At 47.8% G+C, this 23,865-nt stretch overlaps 1 protein-coding gene across 2 annotated transcripts in view; it reads left to right on the forward strand.

The window, feature by feature from the left end:
* Positions 1-23,014, forward strand: part of HM13 (histocompatibility minor 13) — a 38,836-nt gene extending 15,822 nt beyond the window's left edge. The window contains exons 4-12 of one of the 2 annotated variants that reach the window (XM_087720662.1): positions 2,323-2,411; positions 4,345-4,430; positions 7,269-7,394; positions 9,552-9,609; positions 11,034-11,117; positions 12,271-12,304; positions 13,451-13,557; positions 14,833-14,918; positions 19,126-19,239. In XM_087720662.1, coding sequence (XP_087576788.1) covers positions 2,323-2,411; positions 4,345-4,430; positions 7,269-7,394; positions 9,552-9,609; positions 11,034-11,117; positions 12,271-12,304; positions 13,451-13,557; positions 14,833-14,918; positions 19,126-19,131 — 676 coding nt within the window. In that variant the 3' untranslated portion in view covers positions 19,132-19,239. Of the gene's footprint in view, positions 1-2,322; positions 2,412-4,344; positions 4,431-7,268; positions 7,395-9,551; positions 9,610-11,033; positions 11,118-12,270; positions 12,305-13,450; positions 13,558-14,832; positions 14,919-19,125; positions 19,240-22,588 lie in introns of those variants that run through there. The other variant, XM_087720661.1, reaches the window with a different exon arrangement.
* The last annotated feature ends 851 nt before the right edge of the window (positions 23,015-23,865 follow it).

A 23,865-nucleotide genomic window follows, 5' to 3' on the forward strand; every position in this document is an offset into this window, starting at 1 on the left:
TGGCTGGGCGGGCGTGGCTAAGTGGTCATGTGACTGGGTGGGTGTGGCCAACTTGCTGTCACTCATGCTGCGTGGCGCCTTGCCAGCCCCTCCTTGCCTCCCCCCCCTCCCCGGGCTCCTTAGGGCCCCAACAGGAAGCCGTCGCAGGAGCTAAGCAGCCCCCAGGAGAAAGAGTTGGCAAAACAGCTCAGTTCAAATTGGATCTGGCCGAGAAGGAGGCTCAGCAGAAGCACCTCCCTGAGGACTAGGAGCACATGCTTTCCAAGCAGAGGGAAGACCTGTGGGAGTGCAAGGCCAGGTGCCGGCGCCTGGAGGCTCAGCGGACTGAGGTGGTCAGCCAGTTCGAAATCATGATGCAGTCCCACTGGAACGAGGCCCTCCAGCTCTTCTCCACCAGCGGTGCTTCCCTCCAGCCTTCGCCCAAAGCCCCCCACCAGGAGGCTGAAGCAGACCCCAAGTCGGAATTTCTGACCCCCACAAAAAGACCCCAAAGGGGAGACTCTCTGCAGCAACACAAGCATTCATTGCACGTATCCGTCCCAGGGGCCGTAGTTTGAGGACCCCTGATTTAGTGCAATACAAAAAAAAAATGCAAATAATTTTTATGCGAACCACCAAAATTTTATCGCCGACTACCAGTGGTCCACGGGTCAGAAACCCTATACCATTTCTGGCAGATGGCTGTCCAGTTTCTTCTTCAAATCCTCCAGGGATGGAACAGCCACAACCTCTGGTGGTGAGCAGTTCCACTGGCTAATTGTCCTCACTCTCAGGAAGTTTCTCCTCAATTCCAAGTTGCTTCTCTCCTTGATTAGTTCCCATCCATTGCTTCCTGTGCTGCCTTCAGGGCCTTCCAAATCCCTCCAGAAACAATTCCTATTCGGTGCTGATTTGTGTGTGTTTGTGTGTCTGTGTGTGTGTCCCCCAACTCCAGGTGCTAGTTGTCACCTTTAAATCCCTTATTATTTGAGGGTTATTTGAAGGACCATTTCCCCCCAGTTACAACCTGGTGCCTGGTTTGATTGTCATCATGGGTGTGGAAGGTTTTACTAGGGTAAAATTAAGATAAAAATTAAAATTAAAGATTTACCTTGAGTGAATTGGGCGACCATATCAATTCTCCTCTTAGGGATGCGGTGGCTTAGTGGCTAAGACGCTGAGCTTGCCTATCAGAAAGTTCGGCAGTTCGAATCCCAAGCGCCACGTAACGGAGTGAGCTCCCGTTGCTTGTCGAGAGAGCCGAGGTGGCGCAGTGGGTAGAGTGCAGTACTGCAGGCCACTTCAGCTGACTGCTAGTTCAGCAGTTCAGCGGTTCAAATCTCACCGGCTCAGGGTTGACTCAGCCTTCCATCCTTCCGAGGTGGGTGAAATGAGGACCCAGACTGTGGGGGCGATATGCTGACTCTGTAAACCGCTTAGAGAGGGCTGAAAGCCCTATGAAGCGGTATATAAGTCTAACTGCTACTACTACTACTATTGTCCCAGCTTCTGCCAACCTAGCAGTTCGAAAGCACATTAAAAAATGCAAGTAGAAAAATAGGAACCACCTTTGGTGGGAAGGGAACAGCCTTCCGTGCGCCTTCGGCGTTTAGTCACGCCAGCCACATGACCACGGAGACATCTTCGGACAGCGCAGGCTTAGAAACGGAGATGAGCACCGCCCCCTAGAGTCAGGAACGACTAGCACATATGAACGAGGGGAACCTTTACCTTATAAATTTTCTTAATTTATAATGGCTAAATTAACTCAGAGCTTATGGCGTCATTGCAAGGCTCCGGTTTTCCATGTTTATAATTCTCTTGAGTTTTACAACTTCAGCTATCTTAGTATAATGGCTGGGGAATTCTGGGAGTTGAAGTCCACTCAACTTAACACTTATTTGCATGCTGGCTGGGGAATTCTGGGAGTTGAAGTCCACTCAACTTAACACTTATTTGCATGCTGGCTGGGGAATTCTGGGAGTTGAAGTCCACCCAACTTAACATTTATTTGCATGCTGGCTAGGGAATTCTGGGAGTTGAAGTCCACCCAACTTAACACTTATTTGCATGCTGGCTGGGGAATTTTGGGAATTGAAGTCCACACACCTTAACACTTATTTGCATGCTGGCTGGGGAATTCTGGGAATTGAAGTCCACATACCTTAAAGTGCCTGAGGTTGAGAAACACTGCTCTAACTATTTGTTACTCCTTTAGTTAGCTTTATAAAGGCATTTTTGTGGGATTTTGATTTTCCTTCCATATAGCTGTCCTTCGCCTTTTAAAACGATGATTCCTTCCCTTTTTCACCATTCCTTCCTCTTCCTCCCATCTCATTTCAGCCCCGTGATGAATAAATTCTTCCCAACCAACTTTCCCAGCAAGCAGTATCAACTCCTTTTTACTCAAGGCTCCGGAGAAGCAAAAGAAGGTAAGTTTGATCCCTTCTACAGCCCAAAGCGTGGGGAATTTGTTTCCTCTGTGAATCTTGGTTTCCTGTTTCTTGTGTGTTCTGCTTGTGTGATGTTGTTTTATTTATTTTGCTTTTCTTTTTTCTTCTTTTGTTGTAAGACGCCCGGAATCCTCAGGGATTGGGAGGCCTATAAATTTAATAAATGAAATAAATGAAATGAAATGCTGTCAGCCTCTTTCTTGACTGTGTTGTTTTGCGGCCAATGAGTGAATTTAAAAGAACAGCAAAACTTTATCAGTTGCTATTTCTTTATCTATCTATCCATCAATCTAGCCATCGATCTATCTAATCGATATCTATTTATCTATCTACATCTGTCTGTAATGTCTGTCTGTCTATTCATCCATCCATCCACCACCCATCCATATCTATCTATCTATCTATCTATCTATCTATCTATCTATCTATCTATCTATCTATCTATCTATCTATCTATCTATCTATCATCTATCAATCATCTATCTATCATCTATCTATCTATCTATCATCTATCTATTTATCATCTATCTATCTATCATCTATCTATCTATCTATTTATCTATCTATCTATCTATCTATCTATCTATCATCTATCTATCTATCATCTATCATCTATCTATCTATCATCTATCTATCTATCTATCTATCTATCTATCATCTATCTATCTATCATCTATCATCTATCTATCTATCTATCTATCTATCTATCATCTATCTATCATCTATCTATTTATCATCTATCTATCTATCTATCTATCATCTATCTATCATCTATCTATCTATCTATCTATCTATCTATCTATCTATCTATCATCTATCTATCTATCATCTATCTATTTATCTATCTGTCTATCTATCATCTATCTATCTATCTATCATCTATCTATTTATCATCTATCTATCAATCTATCTATCATCTATCTATCAATCTATCTATCATCTATCTATCTATCTATCTATCTATCTATGATCTATTGTATCTGCTTACCTATCTACCTATTGTTTCCCTATCTACCTACTAATCTAAGCTATACTATATTGCCAAAAGTATTCACCCACCCATCCAAATAATCAGAATCAGGTGTTCCAATCACTTCAATACTTATAAATATATTTCAAATATAATAATGTCTTCCCCTCCCTCCCCCTCCTTTGTGGAAAAATCACCCCCTTCTTTTCAGATTGACGAGACCTGCAGCTCTCGCCTTGTTGATTGACACGTGTGGCAGCTGTTGGTGGGATTTGAGTAGGGGGCTCCCCTGGGCTGATGCCCAACTTCCTTTGACATCATTCGGCTGACATTTTCCCTTAGTTTCCTTAAGGATCCACTGGCTTCTGGTCTATCTCCCGAAGGGATCTTTGTAAATAAGATCCCTCATTTGTTTTGTCACCTTCCTTCGTCTTGAGGTAGGTCAGCTTCAGCATCGCCTCACGCCAGTGACCGTGAGCCGAGGTGGCGCAGTGGTTAGGGTGCAGCACTGCAGGCCACTTCAGCTGACTGCTATCTGCAGTTCAGCGGTTCAAATCTCACCGGCTCAAGGTTGACTCAGCCTTCCATCCTTCCGAGGTGGGTGAAATGAGGACCCAGACTGTGGGGGCGATATGCTGACTCTCTGTAAAACCGCTTAGAGAGGCCTGAAAGGCCTATGAAGCGGTATATAAGTCTACTGCTATTGCTATTGCTATTGACTCTGTAAACCGCTTAGAGAGGGCTGAAAGCCCTATGAAGAGGTATATGTCTAATTAATAAAATAGATAGATAGATAGATAGATAGATAGATAGATAGATAGATAGATAGATAGATGATAGATAGATAGATAGATAGATAGATAGATGATAGATAGATAGATAGATAGATAGATAGATAAATAAATAAATAAATAAATGGCATGTTTTATGGTCTCGTTGCAGAGATTGTGAACTACGAGTTTGACACCAAGGATCTCGTCTGCCTGGTCGTCAGCAGCGTGGTGGGAGTCTGGTACCTGTTGAGGAAGGTAGGCCAACCTGCGGGCGAGGCAGGTGGGATGTCTAGTGTTTAATTATCAGGCCTTGATCAGGCCACACTTGGAATCCTGCATCCAATTTGGGTTGCCACGATGTAAAAAAAGATGTTGATGCTCTAAAAAGAGTGCGGAGAAGCGCAACAAGCAGGATCAGGGGACTGGAGGCTCAAACATAAAAGTGTCAGGGTTCCAAATAGCATCCAGAATTAAATCAGAGTCCGAGGCAAAGGATTCCTCAAAAGTCCCAATTTATTAAGAGAGCCACGTTGGCACATCTGGGGAAACCCGAATCTGAAAGCTTCCCGGTTTTCCCCACCCAGTTGAAAGTTCAAGATCTCGCCCCCCACACCCACAAGTCCATCCCATGGTCCAATCTCCCACTGCCACGCTGGCAGCTTCCACCCATCCGGCTCCGGTCAGGTGCAGAGATGCAAAGACTAAGGATGATGACCTTGGCTTTCTAGAAAGAATGTTGTTATGGCTACATAGCATCTAACTCCATACAATCCCCACCTCCCAGTTTTCCACCATAGAAAATGCATAGTAGAAGAATAGAAAGTGTGGCAGGCCAGAGACCCAAAAGGAAAGATGGCTACAGGCCTGATATAAAGAACACTTGCAGGAATTAGGTATGTCTAGTTAGACCTACCTAAAATCCTGCAACTGTTCTTTCTGTTTTAGCCTCCAACCGTTCACCCTGACCAGGGTGACATGATAGCATCTTCCAGTATTTGAGGGGCTGCCCCCAAAGAAGAGGGAGTCAAGCTATTCTGCAAAGCACCTGAGGGCAGAACAAGAAGCAATGGGTGGAAACTAACCAAGGAGAGAAGCAACCTAGAACTAAGGAGAAACCTCTTGACAGTGAGAAAAAATAACGCATGGAGCAGTTTGCCACCAGAAATTGTGGGTTCTCCATCTCCGAAGGTTTTTAAGAAAAGGCTGGTCAGCCATTTATCTATAATGGCATACAGTCTCCTGCTTGAGCAGAGGGCTGGACTAGAAGACCTCCAAGGTCCCTTCCAATTCTGTTATTCTGTAATTGTGTAAGGGTCTCCTGCTTGAGCAGGGGGCTGGACTAGAAGACCTCCAAGGTCCCTTCCAACTCTGTTATTCTGTAATTCCGTAAGGGTCTCCTGCTTGAGCAGGGGGCTGGACTAGAAGACCTCCAAGGTCCCTTCCAACTCTTGTTATTCTGTAATTCCGTAAGGGTCTCCTGCTTGAGCAGGGGGCTGGACTAGATGACCTACAAGGTCCCTTCCAACTCTTGTTATTCTGTCATTCCGTAAGGGTCTCCTGCTTGAGCAGGGGACTGGACTAGATGACCTACAAGGTCCCTTCCAACTCTTGTTATTCTGTCATTCTGTAAGGGTCTCCTGCTTGAGCAGAGGGGTGGACTAGAAGACCTCCAAGGTCCCTTCCAACTCTGTTATTCTGTAATTCCGTAAGGGTATCCTGCTTGAGCAGAGGGCTGGACTAGAAGACCTCCAAGGTCCCTTCCAACTCTTGTTATTCTGTAATTCCGTAAGGGTCTCCTGCTTGAGCAGAGGGCTGGACTAGAAGACCTCCGAGGTCCCTTCCAACTCTTGTTATTCTGTCATTCTGTAAGGGTATCCTGCTTGAGCAGAGGGCTGGACTAGAAGACCTCCGAGGTCCCTTCCAACTCTTGTTATTCTGTAATTCTGTAAGGGTATCCTGCTTGAGCAGAGGGCTGGACTAGAAGACCTCCAAGGTCCCTTCCAACTCTTGTTATTCTGTAATTCCGTAAGGCTCTCCTGCTTGAGCAGGGGGTTGGACTAGATGACCTCCAAGGTCCCTTCCAACTCTTGTTATTCTGTCATTCTGTAAGGGTCTCCTGCTTGAGCAGAGGGGTGGACTAGAAGACCTCCAAGGTCCCTTCCAACTCTGTTATTCTGTCATTCTGTAAGGGTCTCCTGCTTGAGCAGAGGGCTGGACTAGAAGACCTCCGAGGTCCCTTCCAACTCTTGTTATTCTGTCATTCTGTAAGGGTATCCTGCTTGAGCAGAGGGCTGGACTAGAAGACCTCCGAGGTCCCTTCCAACTCTTGTTATTCTGTAATTCTGTAAGGGTATCCTGCTTGAGCAGAGGGCTGGACTAGAAGACCTCCAAGGTCCCTTCCAACTCTTGTTATTCTGTAATTCCGTAAGGCTCTCCTGCTTGAGCAGGGGGTTGGACTAGATGACCTCCAAGGTCCCTTCCAACTCTTGTTATTCTGTCATTCTGTAAGGGTCTCCTGCTTGAGCAGAGGGGTGGACTAGAAGACCTCCAAGGTCCCTTCCAACTCTGTTATTCTGTAATTCCGTAAGGGTATCCTGCTTGAGCAGAGGGCTGGACTAGAAGACCTCCAAGGTCCCTTCCAACTCTTGTTATTCTGTAATTCCGTAAGGGTCTCCTGCTTGAGCAGAGGGCTGGACTAGAAGACCTCCGAGGTCCCTTCCAACTCTTGTTATTCTGTCATTCTGTAAGGGTATCCTGCTTGAGCAGAGGGCTGGACTAGAAGACCTCCAAGGTCCCTTCCAACTCTTGTTATTCTGTCATTCTGTATGTTCTCCTGCTTGAGCAGAGGGCTGGACTAGAAGACCTCCAAGGTCCCTTCCAACTCTTGTTATTCTGTAATTCCGTAAGGGTCTCCTGCTTGAGCAGAGGGCTGGACTAGAAGACCTCCAGGTTCCCTTCCAACTGTTATTCCGTGGCTGGGCAGTTTGAGCAGGCCACAGACGGGAGGATCTGCAGAACCAAAGGGCCGAGGGGGGGGTGGGATGTGGGTTGAGGGAAGCCTGATTCATGGCAGTTTTTTCTCTTTTTCCCCAGCACTGGATTGCCAACAACCTCTTCGGCCTGGCCTTCTCCCTCAACGGGGTGGAGCTGCTGCACCTGAACAACGTCAGCACGGGCTGCATCCTCCTCGGAGGCCTCTTCATCTACGACGTCTTTTGGGTGAGCCCCTGGCCCTGCGGTTTCGTTCCCCAGGCCCAGGAGATCCTCCGGAACAACAGTCCTCCTTCTTGGTTTACGAGCTTTTCGTCCCCGCCTTTTAAAAATCGTTTTTATAAGTAACTCAAGGTGCGGGAATGAATTTTCCTCACAACGACAGCCCGGTGGGGTGGGCTGGGCTGGGAAAGAGGGGCTGGATCAAAGTCACAGAGCCAACTTCCGTGCCTAAGGCGGGACTAGAACTCTCCGTCTCCTGGCGATTGGCCCAAAGTCACCCGGATGGCTTTCGTGGCTAAAGCAGGACTCGAACTCACCGTCCCCTGGTGATTGGCCCAGAGTCACCCAGATGGCTTTTGTGCCTAAGGCAGGACTAGAATTCACCGTCTCCTAGTGATTGGCCCAGAGTCACCCAGATGGCTTTTGTGCCTAAGGCAGGACTAGAATTCACCGTCTCCTGGTGATCGGCCCAGAGTTACCACCCTGGCATTCATGCCTAAGGCAGGACTAGAACTCACCGTCCCCTGGTGATTGGCCCAAAGTCACCCAGATGGCTTTCGTGGCTAAAGCAGGACTAGAACTCACCGTCTCCTGGCGATTGGCCCAAAGTCACCCAGATGGCTTCCATGGCTAAGGCAGGATTAGAACTCCCCGTCTCCTGGTGATTGGCTCAGAGTCACTCAGTTGGCTTTTGTGCCTAAGGCAGGACTAGAACTCACCGTCTCCTGGTGATCGGCCCAGAGTCACCCAGATGGCTTTTGTGCCTAAGGCAGGACTAGAATTCACCGTCTCCTGGTGATCGGCCCAGAGTTACCACCCTGGCATTCATGCCTAAGGCAGGACTAGAACTCACCGTCCCCTGGTGATTGGCCCAGAGTCACCCAGATGGCTTTTGTGCCTAAGGCAGGACTAGAACTCACCGTCTCCTGGTGATTGGCCCAGAGTCACCCAGATGGCTTTTGTGCCTAAGGCAGGACTAGAATTCACCGTCTCCTGGTGATCGGCCCAGAGTTACCACCCTGGCATTCATGCCTAAGGCAGGACTAGAACTCACCGTCCCCTGGTGATTGGCCCAAAGTCACCCAGATGGCTTTCGTGGCTAAAGCAGGACTAGAACTCACCGTCTCCTGGCGATTGGCCCAAAGTCACCCAGATGGCTTCCATGGCTAAGGCAGGATTAGAACTCCCCGTCTCCTGGTGATTGGCTCAGAGTCACTCAGTTGGCTTTTGTGCCTAAGGCAGGACTAGAACTCACCGTCTCCTGGTGATCGGCCCAGAGTTACCACCCTGGCATTCATGCCTAAGGCAGGACTCGAACTCACCGTCTCCTGGTGATTGGCCCAGAGTCACCCAGATGGCTTTCATGCCTAAGGCAGGACTAGAATTCACCGTCCCCTGGTGATTGGCCCAAAGTCACCCAGATGGCTTTTGTGCCTAAGGCAGGACTAGAACTCACCGTCCCCTGGTGATTGGCCCAAAGTCACCCAGATGGCTTTCATGCCTAAGGCAGGACTAGAATTCACCGTCCCCTGGTGATTGGCCCAAAGTCACCCAGATGGCTTTTGTGCCTAAGGCAGGACTAGAACTCACCGTCTCCTGGTGATTGGCCCCAAATCACCCAGATGGCTTTCATGCCTAAGGCAGGACTAGAACTCACCGTCTCCTGGTGATTGGCCCAAAGTCACCCAGATGGCTTTTGTGCCTAAGGCAGGACTAGAACTCACCGTCTCCTGGTGATTGGCCCAGAGTCACCCAGATGGCTTTCCTGCCTAACTAGAACTTTCACACAGAACTAGAACTCTCTGTCGCCTGTACAGTTTGCAGTCTCCTTAACCCAGCTCTTTGTAGGGGGGCGGAAATCAACTTCTCTGGGAAAAGAGGGTGGTGGATCAGACATTTGATGGTGGCCAGGGAGGACGAGTGGAATGGGAATGTGGGAACCACGAAGGGCGGTCGGAGTGTGAGGACCTCCACCCTTGTAGATCGGCGTAGCTCAACATCCGGCCCATTCCTGGCTCTCCTCAACCTTCACGAGAAATCTGGACTCCAAAAAGCTCCCAAGTAGGGTAGAAACAGACTTCCCTGCAGTCATGCTGCACCTGATGGATGGCCGCCTGCCTCTCGCTTCTCTTCTTTAATCCTTTCATTTCCTCCCTCCCGAAGGTCTTCGGCACCAACGTGATGGTCACTGTGGCCAAATCATTTGAAGCCCCCATCAAACGTGAGTAGATACGGAGCCCCCCCACCCACCCACCAAACCTTTTACGGGTAGCTGACCCCGATTGAAGTTGGTAGCCCCTCCCCAATTGGGCGGGTCCCTTCAAGATAACGGGGGGAGTCCCCAGCATACAGCCACTCACTTAGTGACGGAAGTCACAATGGCACCGAAAATAGGGAAATTAAATTATCGTTTTTCACGCTTAACGACCGTTGCAGCATCCCCCGTCGAGTGAGTGAGTTAGTTAGTTAAATAAGTAATGAGGAGGATTGTTATAGTATCAAACATTTAAGGTGTTGGGAATTAAGATAAGAATAGATTAAATAATGAATAGGGTGGTAAATTTTAATTGTTGGCACGAAATGTTTGCACCCAGAAGACACACTGTTTAAGGGAGAATGGATTCCTTATATTAAAATAAAATAAATATTTATTTTTTTAAAAAAGATAACAGGAGGTCCTCGGCATACGACCACTCGCTTAGTAACCGGTCACAATGGCACTGAAAGGGATTTAAATGACCGTTTTTCACGCTTAGCGACCGTTGCAGCATCCCCGCGCAGTCACATGATCCGAATTTGGCCGCTTGCCAACTGGCTCGTATTTATGACGGTCTCTGCATCCCTGGGGTCAAGTGACCCCCTTTAACTAACTTTAGGGATGAGCAAAGTCAATGGGGGGGAGCTGGATTCACTTAATGACAGGGTGGTTGGCTCAACAGCTGCCGTGATTTACTTAACAGCTTCAAAACCAGGTCGTAAGATACATTTAGGGGTCTTGGCGGGAACGTCAAGGGGTCACTAAGGGACTGGTCGTAAGTCGAGGACTACCTGGTCCTATTCCCTGAGACTTTAGAGGAAGGGTGTCCAACCTTGGCCCCTTTAAGGCTGGTGGACTTCAACTCCCAGAATTCCCCAGGCAGGAATCTTGGTCCCTTTAACGCTGGTGGACTTCAACTCCCAGAATTCCCCAGGCAGGAATCTTGGTCCCTTTAAGGCTGGTGGACTTCAACTTCCAGAATTCTCCAGGCAGGAATCTTGGTCCCTTTAAGGCTGGTGGACTTCAACTCCCAGAATTCCCCAGGCAGGAATCTTGGCCCCTTAAAGGCTGGTGACTTCAACTCCCAGAATTCCTCAGCCAGCTTTGCTTGGTTGAGGAATTCTGGGAGTTGAAGTCCACCAGCCTTAAAGGGGCCAAGGTTGGTGACCCCTACTTTAGAGGCGAGGGGCTTTCACTTTTCTAAGGCTAAAAGACCCCTCCCAGCCCAGAACCAAATGTACTTTGATGTCTTTTGTGCCAAAGTGTTGTGGGGGCTCCTTCTCCGCCTGAGATGGGCCCATTGTTTGAGTTTTTCCATTTGTCTTCCTCACAACCAGCTTCTCTTTCTTTCTCTCTTTCTCTTTCTCTCTCCGGTTCTTCCCCTGCAGTGGTTTTCCCTCAAGATCTGCTGGAGAAGGGCCTGGAAGCCGACAATTTTGCCATGCTGGGCTTGGGAGACATTGTGATTCCGGGTAAGGCAAAATCTATCAGGGTTGCTATAAATTAATTTCTTTCTTTCTTTCTTTCTTTCTTTCTTTCTTTCTTTCTTTCTTTCTTTCTTTCTTTCTTTCTTTCTTTCTTTCTTTCTTTCTTTCTCTCTCCCTCCCTCCCTCTCCCTCCTTTCTTTCTTTCTTCCTTCCTTCCTTCCTTCCTTCTTTCCCACAACACTTCTTCTTTACTTCCACCTATTCCTTCTCTCCCACACTCACTCCTTCCTTCTTTCTCTCCCACATTTCCTTCCTTCCTTTCTTTCATCTCTCCTCCCTAACTCCTTCCCTCTTTCCTTTCTCTTTCTTTCTTTCTTTCATTTTTTCTTTCTCTTTCTTCTTTCCTTCCTTCTTTCTCTCCCACCACACTCCTTCCTTCCTTCCTTCCTTCTTCCATTCCTTCTCTCCCACACTCTCCTTCCTTCTTTCTCTCCTTCCTTCTTTCTCTCCCACCCTTCCTTCCTCTCTCCTTTCTTTCTTACCTTCTTCCTTCCTTTCTCTTTCTTTCATCTCTCCTTCCTCCTTTCTTTCTCTCTCTCTTCTTTCCTTCCTTCTTTCTCTGCCACCACAATTCTTCCTTCCTTCTTTCTCACCCAGCCTTCTTCCTTCTTCCTTTACTTCTCTCCCACACTCACTCCTTCCTTCTTTCTCTCCCACACTTTCTTTCTTTCTCTTTCTTCCCTCCCTCATTCTTTCCTTCCTTTCTCCTTCCCTCTCCTTCCCTCTTTTTCTATTCCTTCCTTCCTCCCTCCCTCCTTTCTTCCTTCCTTCCTTCCCTCCTCCTTTCTTCCCTCCCTCCCTTCCTTCCTTCCCTCCTTCCTTCCTTCTGCAACAGTGAGCAGCCAAGTCAATGAGCAAGCCAGATTCAATTAACAACCACATTATTAACTTAGCAACTGTAGCGATTCACTTAACGACTGCGGCAGGAATAGCCATAAATCGGGGCAAAACTCATTCGACTTATCTTGCTTCACTCCATGGCGTTTGTAAGTCCAGGAGTGTCCGCATTTATAGTCACAAGGGGGCGCTGTGGGGCCGGTTGCCACCATTGGATTGAGACTGTGCAGCTGACATCCTAAAACTGGACTGAAAAATGTTAAGATTCATGGTGACTTTATCCAACTTCCTCTCCCTCCAGGTATCTTCATCGCTCTCCTCTTGCGCTTTGATATTCAGGTAAATCCTTTGCCAATCGAAAACACACAAACACACACACACACACACACACACACACACACACACACACACACACACACACACACACACACACACACCCCTTTCCAGCATAAATAGGACAGAGAGCAGAAAAAGGTTGGGATGAGAGCAACTAGGAGGATGAGGGGACTGGAGGCTCAAAACCTACAATGACGGGTGCAGAACTGGGCCTGGCTGGTCTAGGGAAGAGAAGGAACCAGGGGAGGCAGGAGAGCATCTTCCAGAATTTGAGGGGCTGCCCCAGAGAGGAGGAAGGGGGTCAACCTATTCTCCAAGGCACCTAAAGGCCAGACAGGGAATAATGGATGGAAACTGAGCAAGGAGAGATTCAACCTGGAAATAAGGAGGAACTTCCTAACAGTGAGGACAATTAACCAGTGGAACTGCTTGCCACCAGAAGTTGTGGGTGCTTCATCACTGGAGGTTTTGACGAAGAGACTGGACAGCCATTTGTCAGAAATGGTACAGAACAGGGGTGTCAAACTCGCATTGTCATCGTGGCATCACGTGACGCAGTGGTTCCCAAACTTGGCAACTTTTAAGACTTGTGGACTTCAACTCCCAGAATTCTCCAGCCCAGCTCTGCTGGCTGGAGAATTCTGGGAGTTGAAGGTCCACAAGTCTTAAAGTTGCCAAGTTTGGGAACCACTGACGTGACGTATCACAACTTCCCCCCCCCCCCCTTTGCTAAACCAGCGTGGGCGTGCCAGCATGTGTGATGCATCTGGCCCGTCGGAGGCGAGTTTGACAGCCCTGGTGTAGGATCTCCTGCTTGGACAGGGATTGGACTAGATGACCTCCAAGGTCCCTTCCAACCTTGGTATTCTGTTAATCAATCAATCAATGAGTGGGATGGCTTAGCTCCAGAGGTTGTGCGTGCTTCATCACCGGTGGTTTTCTAAGAAGAGATTTGCCTGAAATGGGTATAGGGTCCCCTGCTCGGGCAGGGGGTTGGACTAGAGGACCTCCAAGGTCCCTTCTCACACTGTCGTTCTTGTTGTTCCCTGGCCACCTTTTGCCCTTTGGGTCCTCAACCTGTGGCTTTGTACTTGAGTTCTGGGCTGTCCTAACCCCCCCCCCACCCCCCCTTTTGATTTCCTTGACAGCCTGAAGAAAAACACCCACCACGTACTTCTACACCAGCTTCGTGGCCTACATTTTTGGACTCAGCGTGACCATCTTCATCATGCACGTCTTCAAACATGCTCAGGTGAGCTTCATGGACCGCTCCCACCCCCACCCCCCTCCCCCAGACCAGGCTGTAGAAGCTGCACAGGTTTTTCAGGAACGAAACCAACCTTGGAAAGGACCATGAGAAGACACAGATTTATTTATTTATTTATTTATTTATTAGACTTATATACCACTTCATAGGGCTTTCAGCCCTCTCTAAGCGGTTTACAGATTTTTTTTTAGCAAATTGAGTCAGCAACTTGCCCCCAACAGTCTGGGTCCTCATTTCACCCACCTCGGAAGGATGGGAGGCTGAGTCAACCCTGAGCCGGTGAGATTTGAACCGCCGAACTGCAGATCACAGTCAGCTGATGTGGCCTGCAGTACTGCACCCTAACCACTGCGCCACCTCGGCTCTATAATGCCATTAATGTGTCCCTTTAAAGGCCGCAGTGGGGTTGGGAATCCTGGGAGTTGAAGTCCACAAGTCCTAAAGAGAGTTACATCAGTAGACTAAAGAGAATTTGTTACGTAACTAATTAAGAAATAAAGAAGGCCACAGGTGGACGGTGAATGGCCCCTCCAGAGGAAATAACAGAGGAGCGAAAGGGGAGTGGAGTTTGCAGGAGACCATTAGTTCGCTTCATTGGTTCGGGACTCTCCGAGGCTCCTGGCCAAGTTTTGCAGAGATCGGCCTGGCAGCTCTCCAAGCCAGATAAGGTCTGTGACCGTAAATCCTCCCTTGAAATGTAGAAACAAATCGAAAGCAATGCTCTCTTATTTTTAAATTAAATTAGAGGGTGTGTGCTGTTTCATAGCAAAACATATCAATGGAGAAAATAAGAAAGGAAAATTTGGTGTAACTTTGAAGGGGCAACGGAAGATATCGTATATGTATTAAGAAAAAAAATAACTATAAAGATGGAAAATAGAGCCGAGGTGGCGCAGTGGTTAGGGTGCAGTACTGCAGGCCACTTCAGCTGACTGTTATCTGCAGTTCCGCTGTTCAAATCTCACCGGCTCAAGGTTGACTCAGCCTTCCATCCTTCCGAGGTGGGTAAAATGAGGACCCAGACTGTGGGGGCTGATATGCTGACTCTGTAAACCGCTTTACAGAACTGCAGTCAGCTGAAGTAGCCTGCAGTGCTGCATTTAACCGCTGCGCCACCTCGGCTGTTTTGTCGGGACCAGGAGTTTGCTTCGTGCTCTGGGGAAACCTCACTCAGAACAGGTGTATCTTGACAGGCTGGGCCTTGATTCCCTCTGCTCTGCCCTCCCGCTCTGAAGTTTCCTCTTGGCCTTCTTTCCCCAGCCAGCTCTCTTGTACCTGGTCCCGGCGTGCATCGGCTTCCCTCTTCTGGTTGCCTTGGTCAAAGGAGAAGTGACCGACTTGTTCAGGTGAGTCCAGTGTGTGTGGTGCAGGAAGTCCTCGACTTACGGAGGTAGCCATGTGACTGATGTGGTGATAAGGAAGCTTCTCCATTAATGGTTATAAGTTGGGGTGGGCCTAATCCACGAGGCTGACCTGTTTTTATGACTTTTAGGCGGGCGCTAAGGGAATGCAGTGTTTTGTGGGTGCTGAGATGAGGATCCCCCTCTCCGGTAGTCTGCAGAAGGGGGTGGGCCGTCTCCCCTAGAGAGTAGCCTCCTCTGTGAGCGAGGGTCCTCCCCCACAGGCTCAAAACCCAGATTACAGGTTAGTCCTCGCCTTACGACCAGAATGGAGCCCAAAATCACATGACCTCGGGAGACTGCAACCGTCGTAAATGTGAACCAGTTGTCGAGCATTGGGATTTTGATCACGTGACTATGGAGGAGGAAGACTGGTGGGGTCCCTGGTGCTCTCTGAGCTTGGTGGTTTTCTTGCAGACGTTTCATAACCCAACTAGGGAACATCATCAGTGCTAGGAGGAGGAGGAGGAGGAGGAGGAGGAGGAGGAAGACAGGAGAGGAAAGGGAGGGGGGAAGGAGGAGGAGGAGGACTGTGGGGTCCTTCGTGCTATCTGAGCTTGCAGGCAGGCATCTCATGGCCCATTTCTAAGAGTTATGGCACCTGTTGAGATACGTCCACCAGGAAGGTTCTTCAGGACATTTCTGGACGTTCTTCGACGCTTGGTTTTTGGGAGTGGAGTAGTAAGTGGGAGACATTAGTCCCACAGGTGGAGCTTTCAGCCTTACCCTGAAATTCTCCACCTTCTGCTCCCTCCGGTCTCCTTTCTCCTGGGGGATTCTGGGAGTTTGAAGTCCACCTCTCTTAAAAGTCTCCAAGATTGAGAAGCTCTTGAGCTAATAGAACCGGCCCAATAGGAGGACCATCTTCAACCAGGGGACACCTCCTAGAAACCATATGGAGATGTCCACCTCTCTTAAAAGTCTCCAAGATTGAGAAGCTCTTTGAGCTAATAGAACCGGCCCAATAGGAGGACCACCTTCAACCAGGGGACACCTCCTGGAAACCATATGGAGATGTCCACCTCTCTTAAAAGTCTCCAAGATTGAGAAGCTCTTGAGCTAATAGAACCAGCCCAATAGGAGGGCCACCTTCAACCAGGGGACACCTCCTAGAAACCATATGGAGATGTCCACCTCTCTTAAAAGTCTCCAAGATCGAGAAGCTCTCGAGCTAATAGAACCAGCCCAATAGGAGGACCACCTTCAACCAGGGGACACCTCCTAGAAACCATATGGAGATGTCCACCTCTCTTAAAAGTCTCCAAGATTGAGAAGCTCTTGAGCTAATAGAACCGGCCCAATAGGGGGGCCACCTTCAACCAGGGGACACCTCCTAGAAACCATATGGAGATGTCCACCTCTTTTAAAAAGTCTCCAAGATCGAGAAGCTCTTGAGCTAATAGAACCAGCCCAATAGGAGGACCACCTTCAACCAGGGGACACCTCCTGGAAACCCATATGGAGATGTCCACCTCTCTTAAAAGTCTCCAAGATCGAGAAGCTCTTGAGCTAATAGAACCAGCCCAATAGGAGGACCACCTTCAACCAGGGGACACCTCCTGGAAACCATATGGAGATGTCCACCTCGTCGTCTTTAAACGTTATGGGTTTGGCTTGCCCATCAACTTCCTGTTGACGGTGGCCTTTTATCTCCCCATCTACTCTGCACCATGGGATTTGTGGTGGCCTTCCATTCCAGGGCTCATCCTCCCAACTCTGCTTAGCTCTTCTTGTCCCGTCTTCTTCAAGCTTCTTCTGTGATTCTCTTCCCATGAGGGAAACCTGGGAGGGTCACCAAGAGGGGCTTAAGATGGGATGGGGATCTGGCCCTGGGTTAGTCTGATAAGCTGCGTGGGGCCTTCAAGATATCTCAGTTTCCCTTCCTAGTGTGGGAGACAGAAGTTGGTCTTCTGACTTGGCTCCAGGAGTTGTGGGTGGCTCCATCCCTGGAGGGTTTTAAGAAGAGATTGGACAGCCATTTGTCCAGAATGAGATGGGAGGTCTCCTGGATGAGCAGCAGGAGGATGGACTAGAAGACCTCCGAGGTCCCTTCCAACTCTGTTCTGGTCTCCAAACAATGGATGGGAACTAATCAAGGAGAGAAGCAAGCTGGCGTTAAGGAGATACCTCCTAACAGTGAGGACAATTAAGCAGTGGAACGGCTTGCCACCAGAAGTTGCGGGGACTCTATCACTGGAGGTTTTTAAGACAAGGCTGGACAGTCACTTGTCTGAAAGGGTCTCCTGTTTGAGCAGGGGGCTGGGCTAGAAGACCTCCAAGACCCATTCCATTCCATTCCATATGTCCCGTTCCATATTTTATTTTATTTTCCATTTTATTTTATTCTATGTTCTATTCCATTCCTTTCCATACGTTCCGTTCCATATTTTGTATTCCATTCCATATGTTCCATTCCGTATTTTATTTTATTATTCTATATTCTATTCCATTCCTTTCCATATGTTCCATTCCGTATTTTGTATTCTATTCTATTTCATTCCTTTCCATATGTTCCATCCCATATTTTGTATTTCATTCCATTCTATTCTATTCCATATGTTCCTTTCCGGATTTAATTTTATTCTATATTCTATTCTATTCCATTCCTTCCCATATGTTCCATTCCGTATTTTGGATTCCATTCCATATGTTCTGTTCCGTGTTTTATTTTCTATTCTATTCCATTCTTTTCCATATGTTCCATTCCGTATTTGTATTCTATTCTATTCCACATAAACCACATATTCTATTCCATTCCTTTCCATATGTTCCACCCCGTATTTTGTATTCTATTCCATTCTATTCCATTCCATATGTTCCATTCTGTATGTTATTTTATTCTATATTCCATTCCATTCCTTTCCATATGTTCCATCCCATATTTTGTATTCCATTCCATTCCATATGTTCCGTTCTGTGTTTTATTTTATTTTCTATTCTATTCCATTCTTTTCCATATGTTCCATCCCATATTTTGTATTCCGTTCCATTCTATTCTATTCCATATGTTCCGTTCCGTATTTTATTTTATTCTCTATTCTATTCTAGTCCATTCCTTTCCATATGTTCCATTCCATATTTTGTATTCCAGTCCATTCCATATGTTCCGTTCTGTGTTTTATTTTATTTTCTGTTCTATTCCATTCCTTTCCATATGTTCCATTCTGTATTTTCTATTTTATTCCATTCCATATGTTCCTTTCTGTATTTTTTTTATTCTATGTTCTATTCTATTTTATCCTATATTCTATTCTATTTTATTTTATTCTTCTATATTCCATTCCTTTCCATATGTTCCATTCCGTATTTTCTATTCTATTTTATTCTATTCTAAGCAATCAAGGAGAGAATCAACCTGGAATTAAGGAGAAACTTCCTAACAGTGAGGACAATTAACCAGTGGAACTGCTGGCCACTAGAAGTTGTGGTTGCTCCATCACTGGAGGTTTTTAAGAAGAGACTGGACAGTCTGTGGGTCTCCTGCTTGAGCAGAGGGTCAGACTAGAGCACCTCCAGAATTAGGCATGCCCAAACCTGGTGCCTTTACCTGTGGGACTTCCAACTCCCGCAAGTGGACTGGGGGAATTCTGGGAATTGAAGTCCACAAGTCTTTTTAATAGCAGCCCAGGTTAAACCTCTCCAATAACAGGGTCTCCCGCTTGAGCAAGGGGGTTGGACTAGAAGACCTCCAAAGTCCCTTCCAACTCTTGTAATTCTGTCATCAAGTCGCCCCGTGGGACCACCCCAATTTTCACACACACATAAACACACAAACACACACACACAAACACTCTCCGTGGGTAATCCAGTTAGAAGGGGAATGCAGGCAGCTTTGCCAGCTGGATCTATTGCCAGTGTTTCTCAACCTTGGAGACTTTTAAGTCCTGTGGACTTCAACTCCCAGAATCCCCCAGCCAGCAGAGCTGGCTGGGGGATTCTGGAGTTGAAGTCCACAGGACTTAAAGTCACCAAGGTTGAGAAACACTGGTCTATGCCAACTCGCCAACTCTTCCTAAGCTTCTCTTTCTCTTTTGCCCCCCTCCCCACTTTGCCTATGTCTCTCCCACCCACCCCTTCCTACCTGCCCCCTTTGTCTCTCTCTCTTTCCCTCCCTCCCTCCCTACCTCTCTCTCGCTCTCTCTCTTTCCTGCAGCTATGAGTCCTCCGCCGAGATCTTGCCCCACACCCCACGGCTCACCCATTTCCCTAACGTCTCAGGGTCTCCGTCCAGCTTGGCCGATTCCATGCAGCAGAGCCCGACGAGTTCTCACAGACGCCGCCAGCAGAGTCCCCAGCGTCATGTAGACCCCTCCCCCTTCTCCTGCCCCCCCCAAGGCAAGACCCCCGCCCGCCTGTGAGACTCTGGCCAGGTAGGGGGGCGGGGAGCGGAGGGCCCCGCGGAGGGGGAGGGTCTGGAAAGTTGGGTGGGTGGGTGGCACGGTGTGAGCCACTCATCCATAAGAGGTTATTTTAATTCTCCTTTTAATAACGGGGAAACTGCAGGGAAGTCCTCGTTTTACGACCACAATGCAGCGTGAAATTTTCACTGCTTTGTCCCGTTTTACGACCTTTCTTGTGCCCGTTGTTAAGCGAATGGCGGCAGTTGTTCGTCTTGCGTATTACAGGCCGTCTTGGAGTTGCGACCACCGTGGGGGCCCGAAATGTATGTGGTTATCTGTGAAATTGAGGTGCGCTTGCCCGTTTTACGACTTTGGTTGCCTTTTTAAGCGAAACAACAGCAGTTCTTAAATTAGTGACGCGGACGTTAAGTGAATCCGGCCTTTTTCCCCCGTCGACTTTGCTGGTCGCAAAAGGGGGATGACGTGACCACCGGGACACTGCGGCCGTCGTAAATACCAGTTCAGTGGTCGAGCATCCGAATGTAAATGGCGTGACCACGGGGATGCTGCAACGGTCGTTAAGTGTGAAAAGCGGTCATAACTCACTTTTTTCAGTGCCGTTGGAACTTTGAACTGTCACTAAATGAACCGTTGTAAGTTGAGGATTGTCTGTAGGAGATTCTCTGTAATTCTTATGGAAAGTTTGTGAGCTGATCTGGACCAACAATTATGAAAAAATCCAAAGTTGTGATGTATAGTGAGCTGTTTTCTAGCAACTTGAAGCACATGGTGCTTCATTCAGTGACCATCCGAAGTTACGACGGTGCTGAAAAAGACTTACGACCGTTTTTCACACTTACGGCCGTTTCTCACACTTACTGCCGTTTTTCACACTTACTGCCGTTTTTCACACTTACTGCCGTTTTTCACACTTACAACCGTTGCAGCATCCCCGTGGTCATGGGATCAAAGTTCAGACGCTTGGCAACTGACTCTTCCTTACGATGGTCACGCAGTCCCCTTTTTTTAACCAGCCAAGTAAACGGGGAAAGCCCGATTCACTTAACAACCGTGTGACTCATTTAAAAATGGCAGCGATTCGCTTTACAACCGCGACAAGAAAATTCGCAAAATGGGGCAAAGAAATTCGCTTAATGAATTTCTCACTTAGCCAAATAAATGTTGGGGGGGGGGGGTCCGTTGCGGTTGTTAAGTCGAGGACTTATTACCTAAGTGGCTCTCAAGTTACGACTGGCCGCTTAACCCAGTGTTTCTCAACCTTGGTCACTTGAAGATATCCGGACTTCAACTCCCAGAATTCCCCAGCCAGCGTTCGCTGGCTGGGGAATTCTGGGAGTTGAAGTCCGGATATCTTCAAGTGGCCAAGGTTGAGAAACACTGGCTTAACCAACCATTTCAAGATATATCCAAGCCTCCCGAAAGGTATTTGGAAATCCAGATTCACAATTGGAACTTTGGGGGGTCCTTCCTGCTTCTACACAATCACATTTTGTGTGTTTAGCAATAGGCTTATATTTGCTTATTTCTACTGATCTAGTGGAAATGTTAATTTATAGGGCTGTTCCATCATGATACGCCATACGCTAAGTAAATAACTTTTTTGATCCTGATTTATGATGGGGTGTTTTTTTTGCCAAAAACGGGGTTTTTACTTCCTCTTCCTGGCCCACCCCCACCCCGGTCCATTATGGACAAGGCCGTTCGCTGAATGACCGCAGTGTTCATTTTACGACCTCTGGGTTCGTTTTTTTTTTTTTTTAATTTTATTTTATCAATTTCATATATACCTTCACAATTATATGATCTCATAACTGTTATTAATAATATGTATTTATAACAATTTTTCCCTACAGTTGACAATATACTTGAAAATTGCTTTTTTAACATCCCATAGATCCATCTTATCTTACAACGGTCCTACTTCTTCTTCCCTCCCTCCCTCTTTCCTTCCCTCGTTTCTTCTCTCCTACTCCCCTTCCTTCCCTCCTTCCTTCCCCTTCCCTCCTTCCCCTTCCCTCCTTCTCTCCTTCCCTCCTTCCTTCCCTCTTTCCTTTCCCCCTTCCTTTCCTCCTTCCTTCCCCCCTTCCTTCTCTCCTACATTCCCTCCTTCCTTCCCTCCTTTCTTCTCTCCTTCTCTCCTTCCTTCCCTCCTTCCTTCCCTCCTTGCTTCCCTCCCTCCTTCCCTCCTTCCTACCCCCTTTTCTTCTCTTTCTTCTCTCCTTCCTTCCTTCCTCCTCTCCTTTCCCTTCTCTCCTTCCCCTTCCTCCCCTTTACCCTTCCCCTCTTCTTCCCATTCCTCCCCTCTTTCCTACTCTTACATTCCCTCCCATTCTTCCTCTGCCTTTCCCTTTCCCCTATTCCTCTCCTTTCTCCTCTCCTTCCTATCTTTCCTTCTACTCCTCTCTGGGTTCGTTTAACCACCCAAAAAATGGGTTGTAAAATCAGATCAATCAAGCGAGCACCTCGCCTTACGACCGTCAGGCTCCATTACAGTTTTAAGTCAAGGACTACCTGTAACCAGTTCTGTTTCAAAGCTGAAGTGACATTCGTGAGCCGCAGAAAAATCTTTGCATCTTTGTCCCTTGCTTGTCCCTTTTCACAAACTTGGTTAGTCGGAAAAGAGGGGAACAGACTACACAGGGAGTCCTCGGTTTACAGCGGTTCACTTAGTGACCGTTCAAAGTTGCAACGGCAGTGGCTGGGGACCATCCAGACAGGAAGCCCAATATTTTACTGTTGCCTTTGTTACATTTGTGTTGCATTTGTGCTGACAAATAAATAAAGGGAGACTAGTATAGATCTATTTCAAGCTATTTAGCTCTCATCAGCTAGCCATACCCAGGTTCGAATTCCAGTAAGGGTATGGCTAGCTGATGAGAGCTAAATAGCTTGAAATAGATCTATACTAGTCTCCCTTTATTTATTTATCAGCACAAATGCAACACAAATGTAACAAAGGCAACAGTAAAAATATTGGCTTTCTGTCTGGATGGTGTCTTGTGAATATATCTGTGAATAAAGGTGTGTAAATATAGAAGCGAAATGTTATATACATGTACAGGTATGGTGACGTAACAACGTTGATGTAATGACTGTAAGGTGTTGTAGAAGGGAATAAATAATTTTTAAAAAATCTGCTAGAAAACAAAGGATGCCCTAAATGGAGATTATTTGGGGGGGGGGGGTGTTTGCTATAACTTGACCCCTCCTGGCCAGGAGTCGGCCTCACCCTCCTTTCCCCTCTTGTTCCCCCAGCTACGAGGAAAACTCTACCCCAAAGGATGCGAAGGAAGAGGCTACAGGAGACGCGACAGAGACAAACGTTGAAAAGAAAGAGAAATAACTCCGAGCGACTGGCCAGGCTGGGCTTTCTCTCCCCCCCCACCTGACCCCCCCCCCAAACCCCCTTCCCCATCGCAAATGGTTTTCGTTTTTCTTTCCCAAGCCAACTGGATGGCATCACGGCCGCATGTCGGGGTGCGCTTGTCTCTCTGTGCGTCCGTCTGTCTGTCTGTCTCTCTCTCGGACTTGATGCAGCTCCAAATCTGCTTTCCTGGACCTGGAAACCCCCTCCTCCTCCCCCCCCCCCCACCGAGGAGGAAGCAGGCGGGTGGCGTATGTGTGTGTGTGTGGTGTGGAGTTAACGGTTCTCCCCCACCCCACCTCCCCTCCACCCACCCCCACCACCCCCCAAAAAAGCTTTTGACACCGGTTCCCCTTCTCTCCTCCTCCTCCTCCTTCTTCTTCGTTGCCTTGGGAGGGGGTGGGGGAGGCAGAGGGGGGCGTGAGGGGGGGGGGGTCCTGGGTGCTGATTTTTAAATTTTGTATTGTGGATTTGCTTCTTCTCATATTAAAAGGAGGAAAAACAAAATGGAAACCAGAAGAAAAAACGGGCCGGATAATTCTTGGGACTCAATTATAGCAGTTAGCAATAGCAGTTAGATTTATATACCGCTTCATAGGGCTGTCAGCCCTCTCTAATCGGTTTACAGAGTCAGCATATTGCCCCCACAGTCTGGGTCCTCATTTCACTCACCTCGGAAGGATGGAAGGCTGAGTCAACCCTGAGCCGGTGAGATTTGAACCGCCAAATTGTGGGCAGCTGGCAGTCAGCAGAATAGCAATAGCAGTTAGACTTATATACCGCTTCATACGGCTTTCAGCCCTCTCTAAGGGGTTTACAGAGTCAGCATATCGCCCCCACAGTCTGGGTCCTCGTTTTACCCACCTCGGAAGGATGGAAGGCTGAGTCAACCCTGAGCCGGTGAGATTTGAACAGCCGAACTGCAGAACTGCAGTCAGCTGAAGTAGCCTGCAGTGCTGCATTTTATCACTGCGCCACCTTGGCTCATTATCTCTCCTGGGAGGTATTTGAAAGGGGTGGGGGCGGCTGGATTTGCGGGGGTGGGTGGGGGGGTGTCTCGTGGCCTTCAGAGGCAGCAACAGGACAAGCCGACGTTCACCAAATAAATTTGATAAAAGAATAAAACTTGCAGAAAGGCAATCCAAAGGCCTGCAAATAGAAAGAGAAC

Source organism: Thamnophis sirtalis, unplaced genomic scaffold, assembly GCF_051295495.1.
Source record: "Thamnophis sirtalis isolate CommonGarterSnake01/CBP01778 unplaced genomic scaffold, rThaSir2_p1.2 scaffold_7, whole genome shotgun sequence".
Taxonomy (NCBI): domain Eukaryota; kingdom Metazoa; phylum Chordata; class Lepidosauria; order Squamata; family Natricidae; genus Thamnophis; species Thamnophis sirtalis.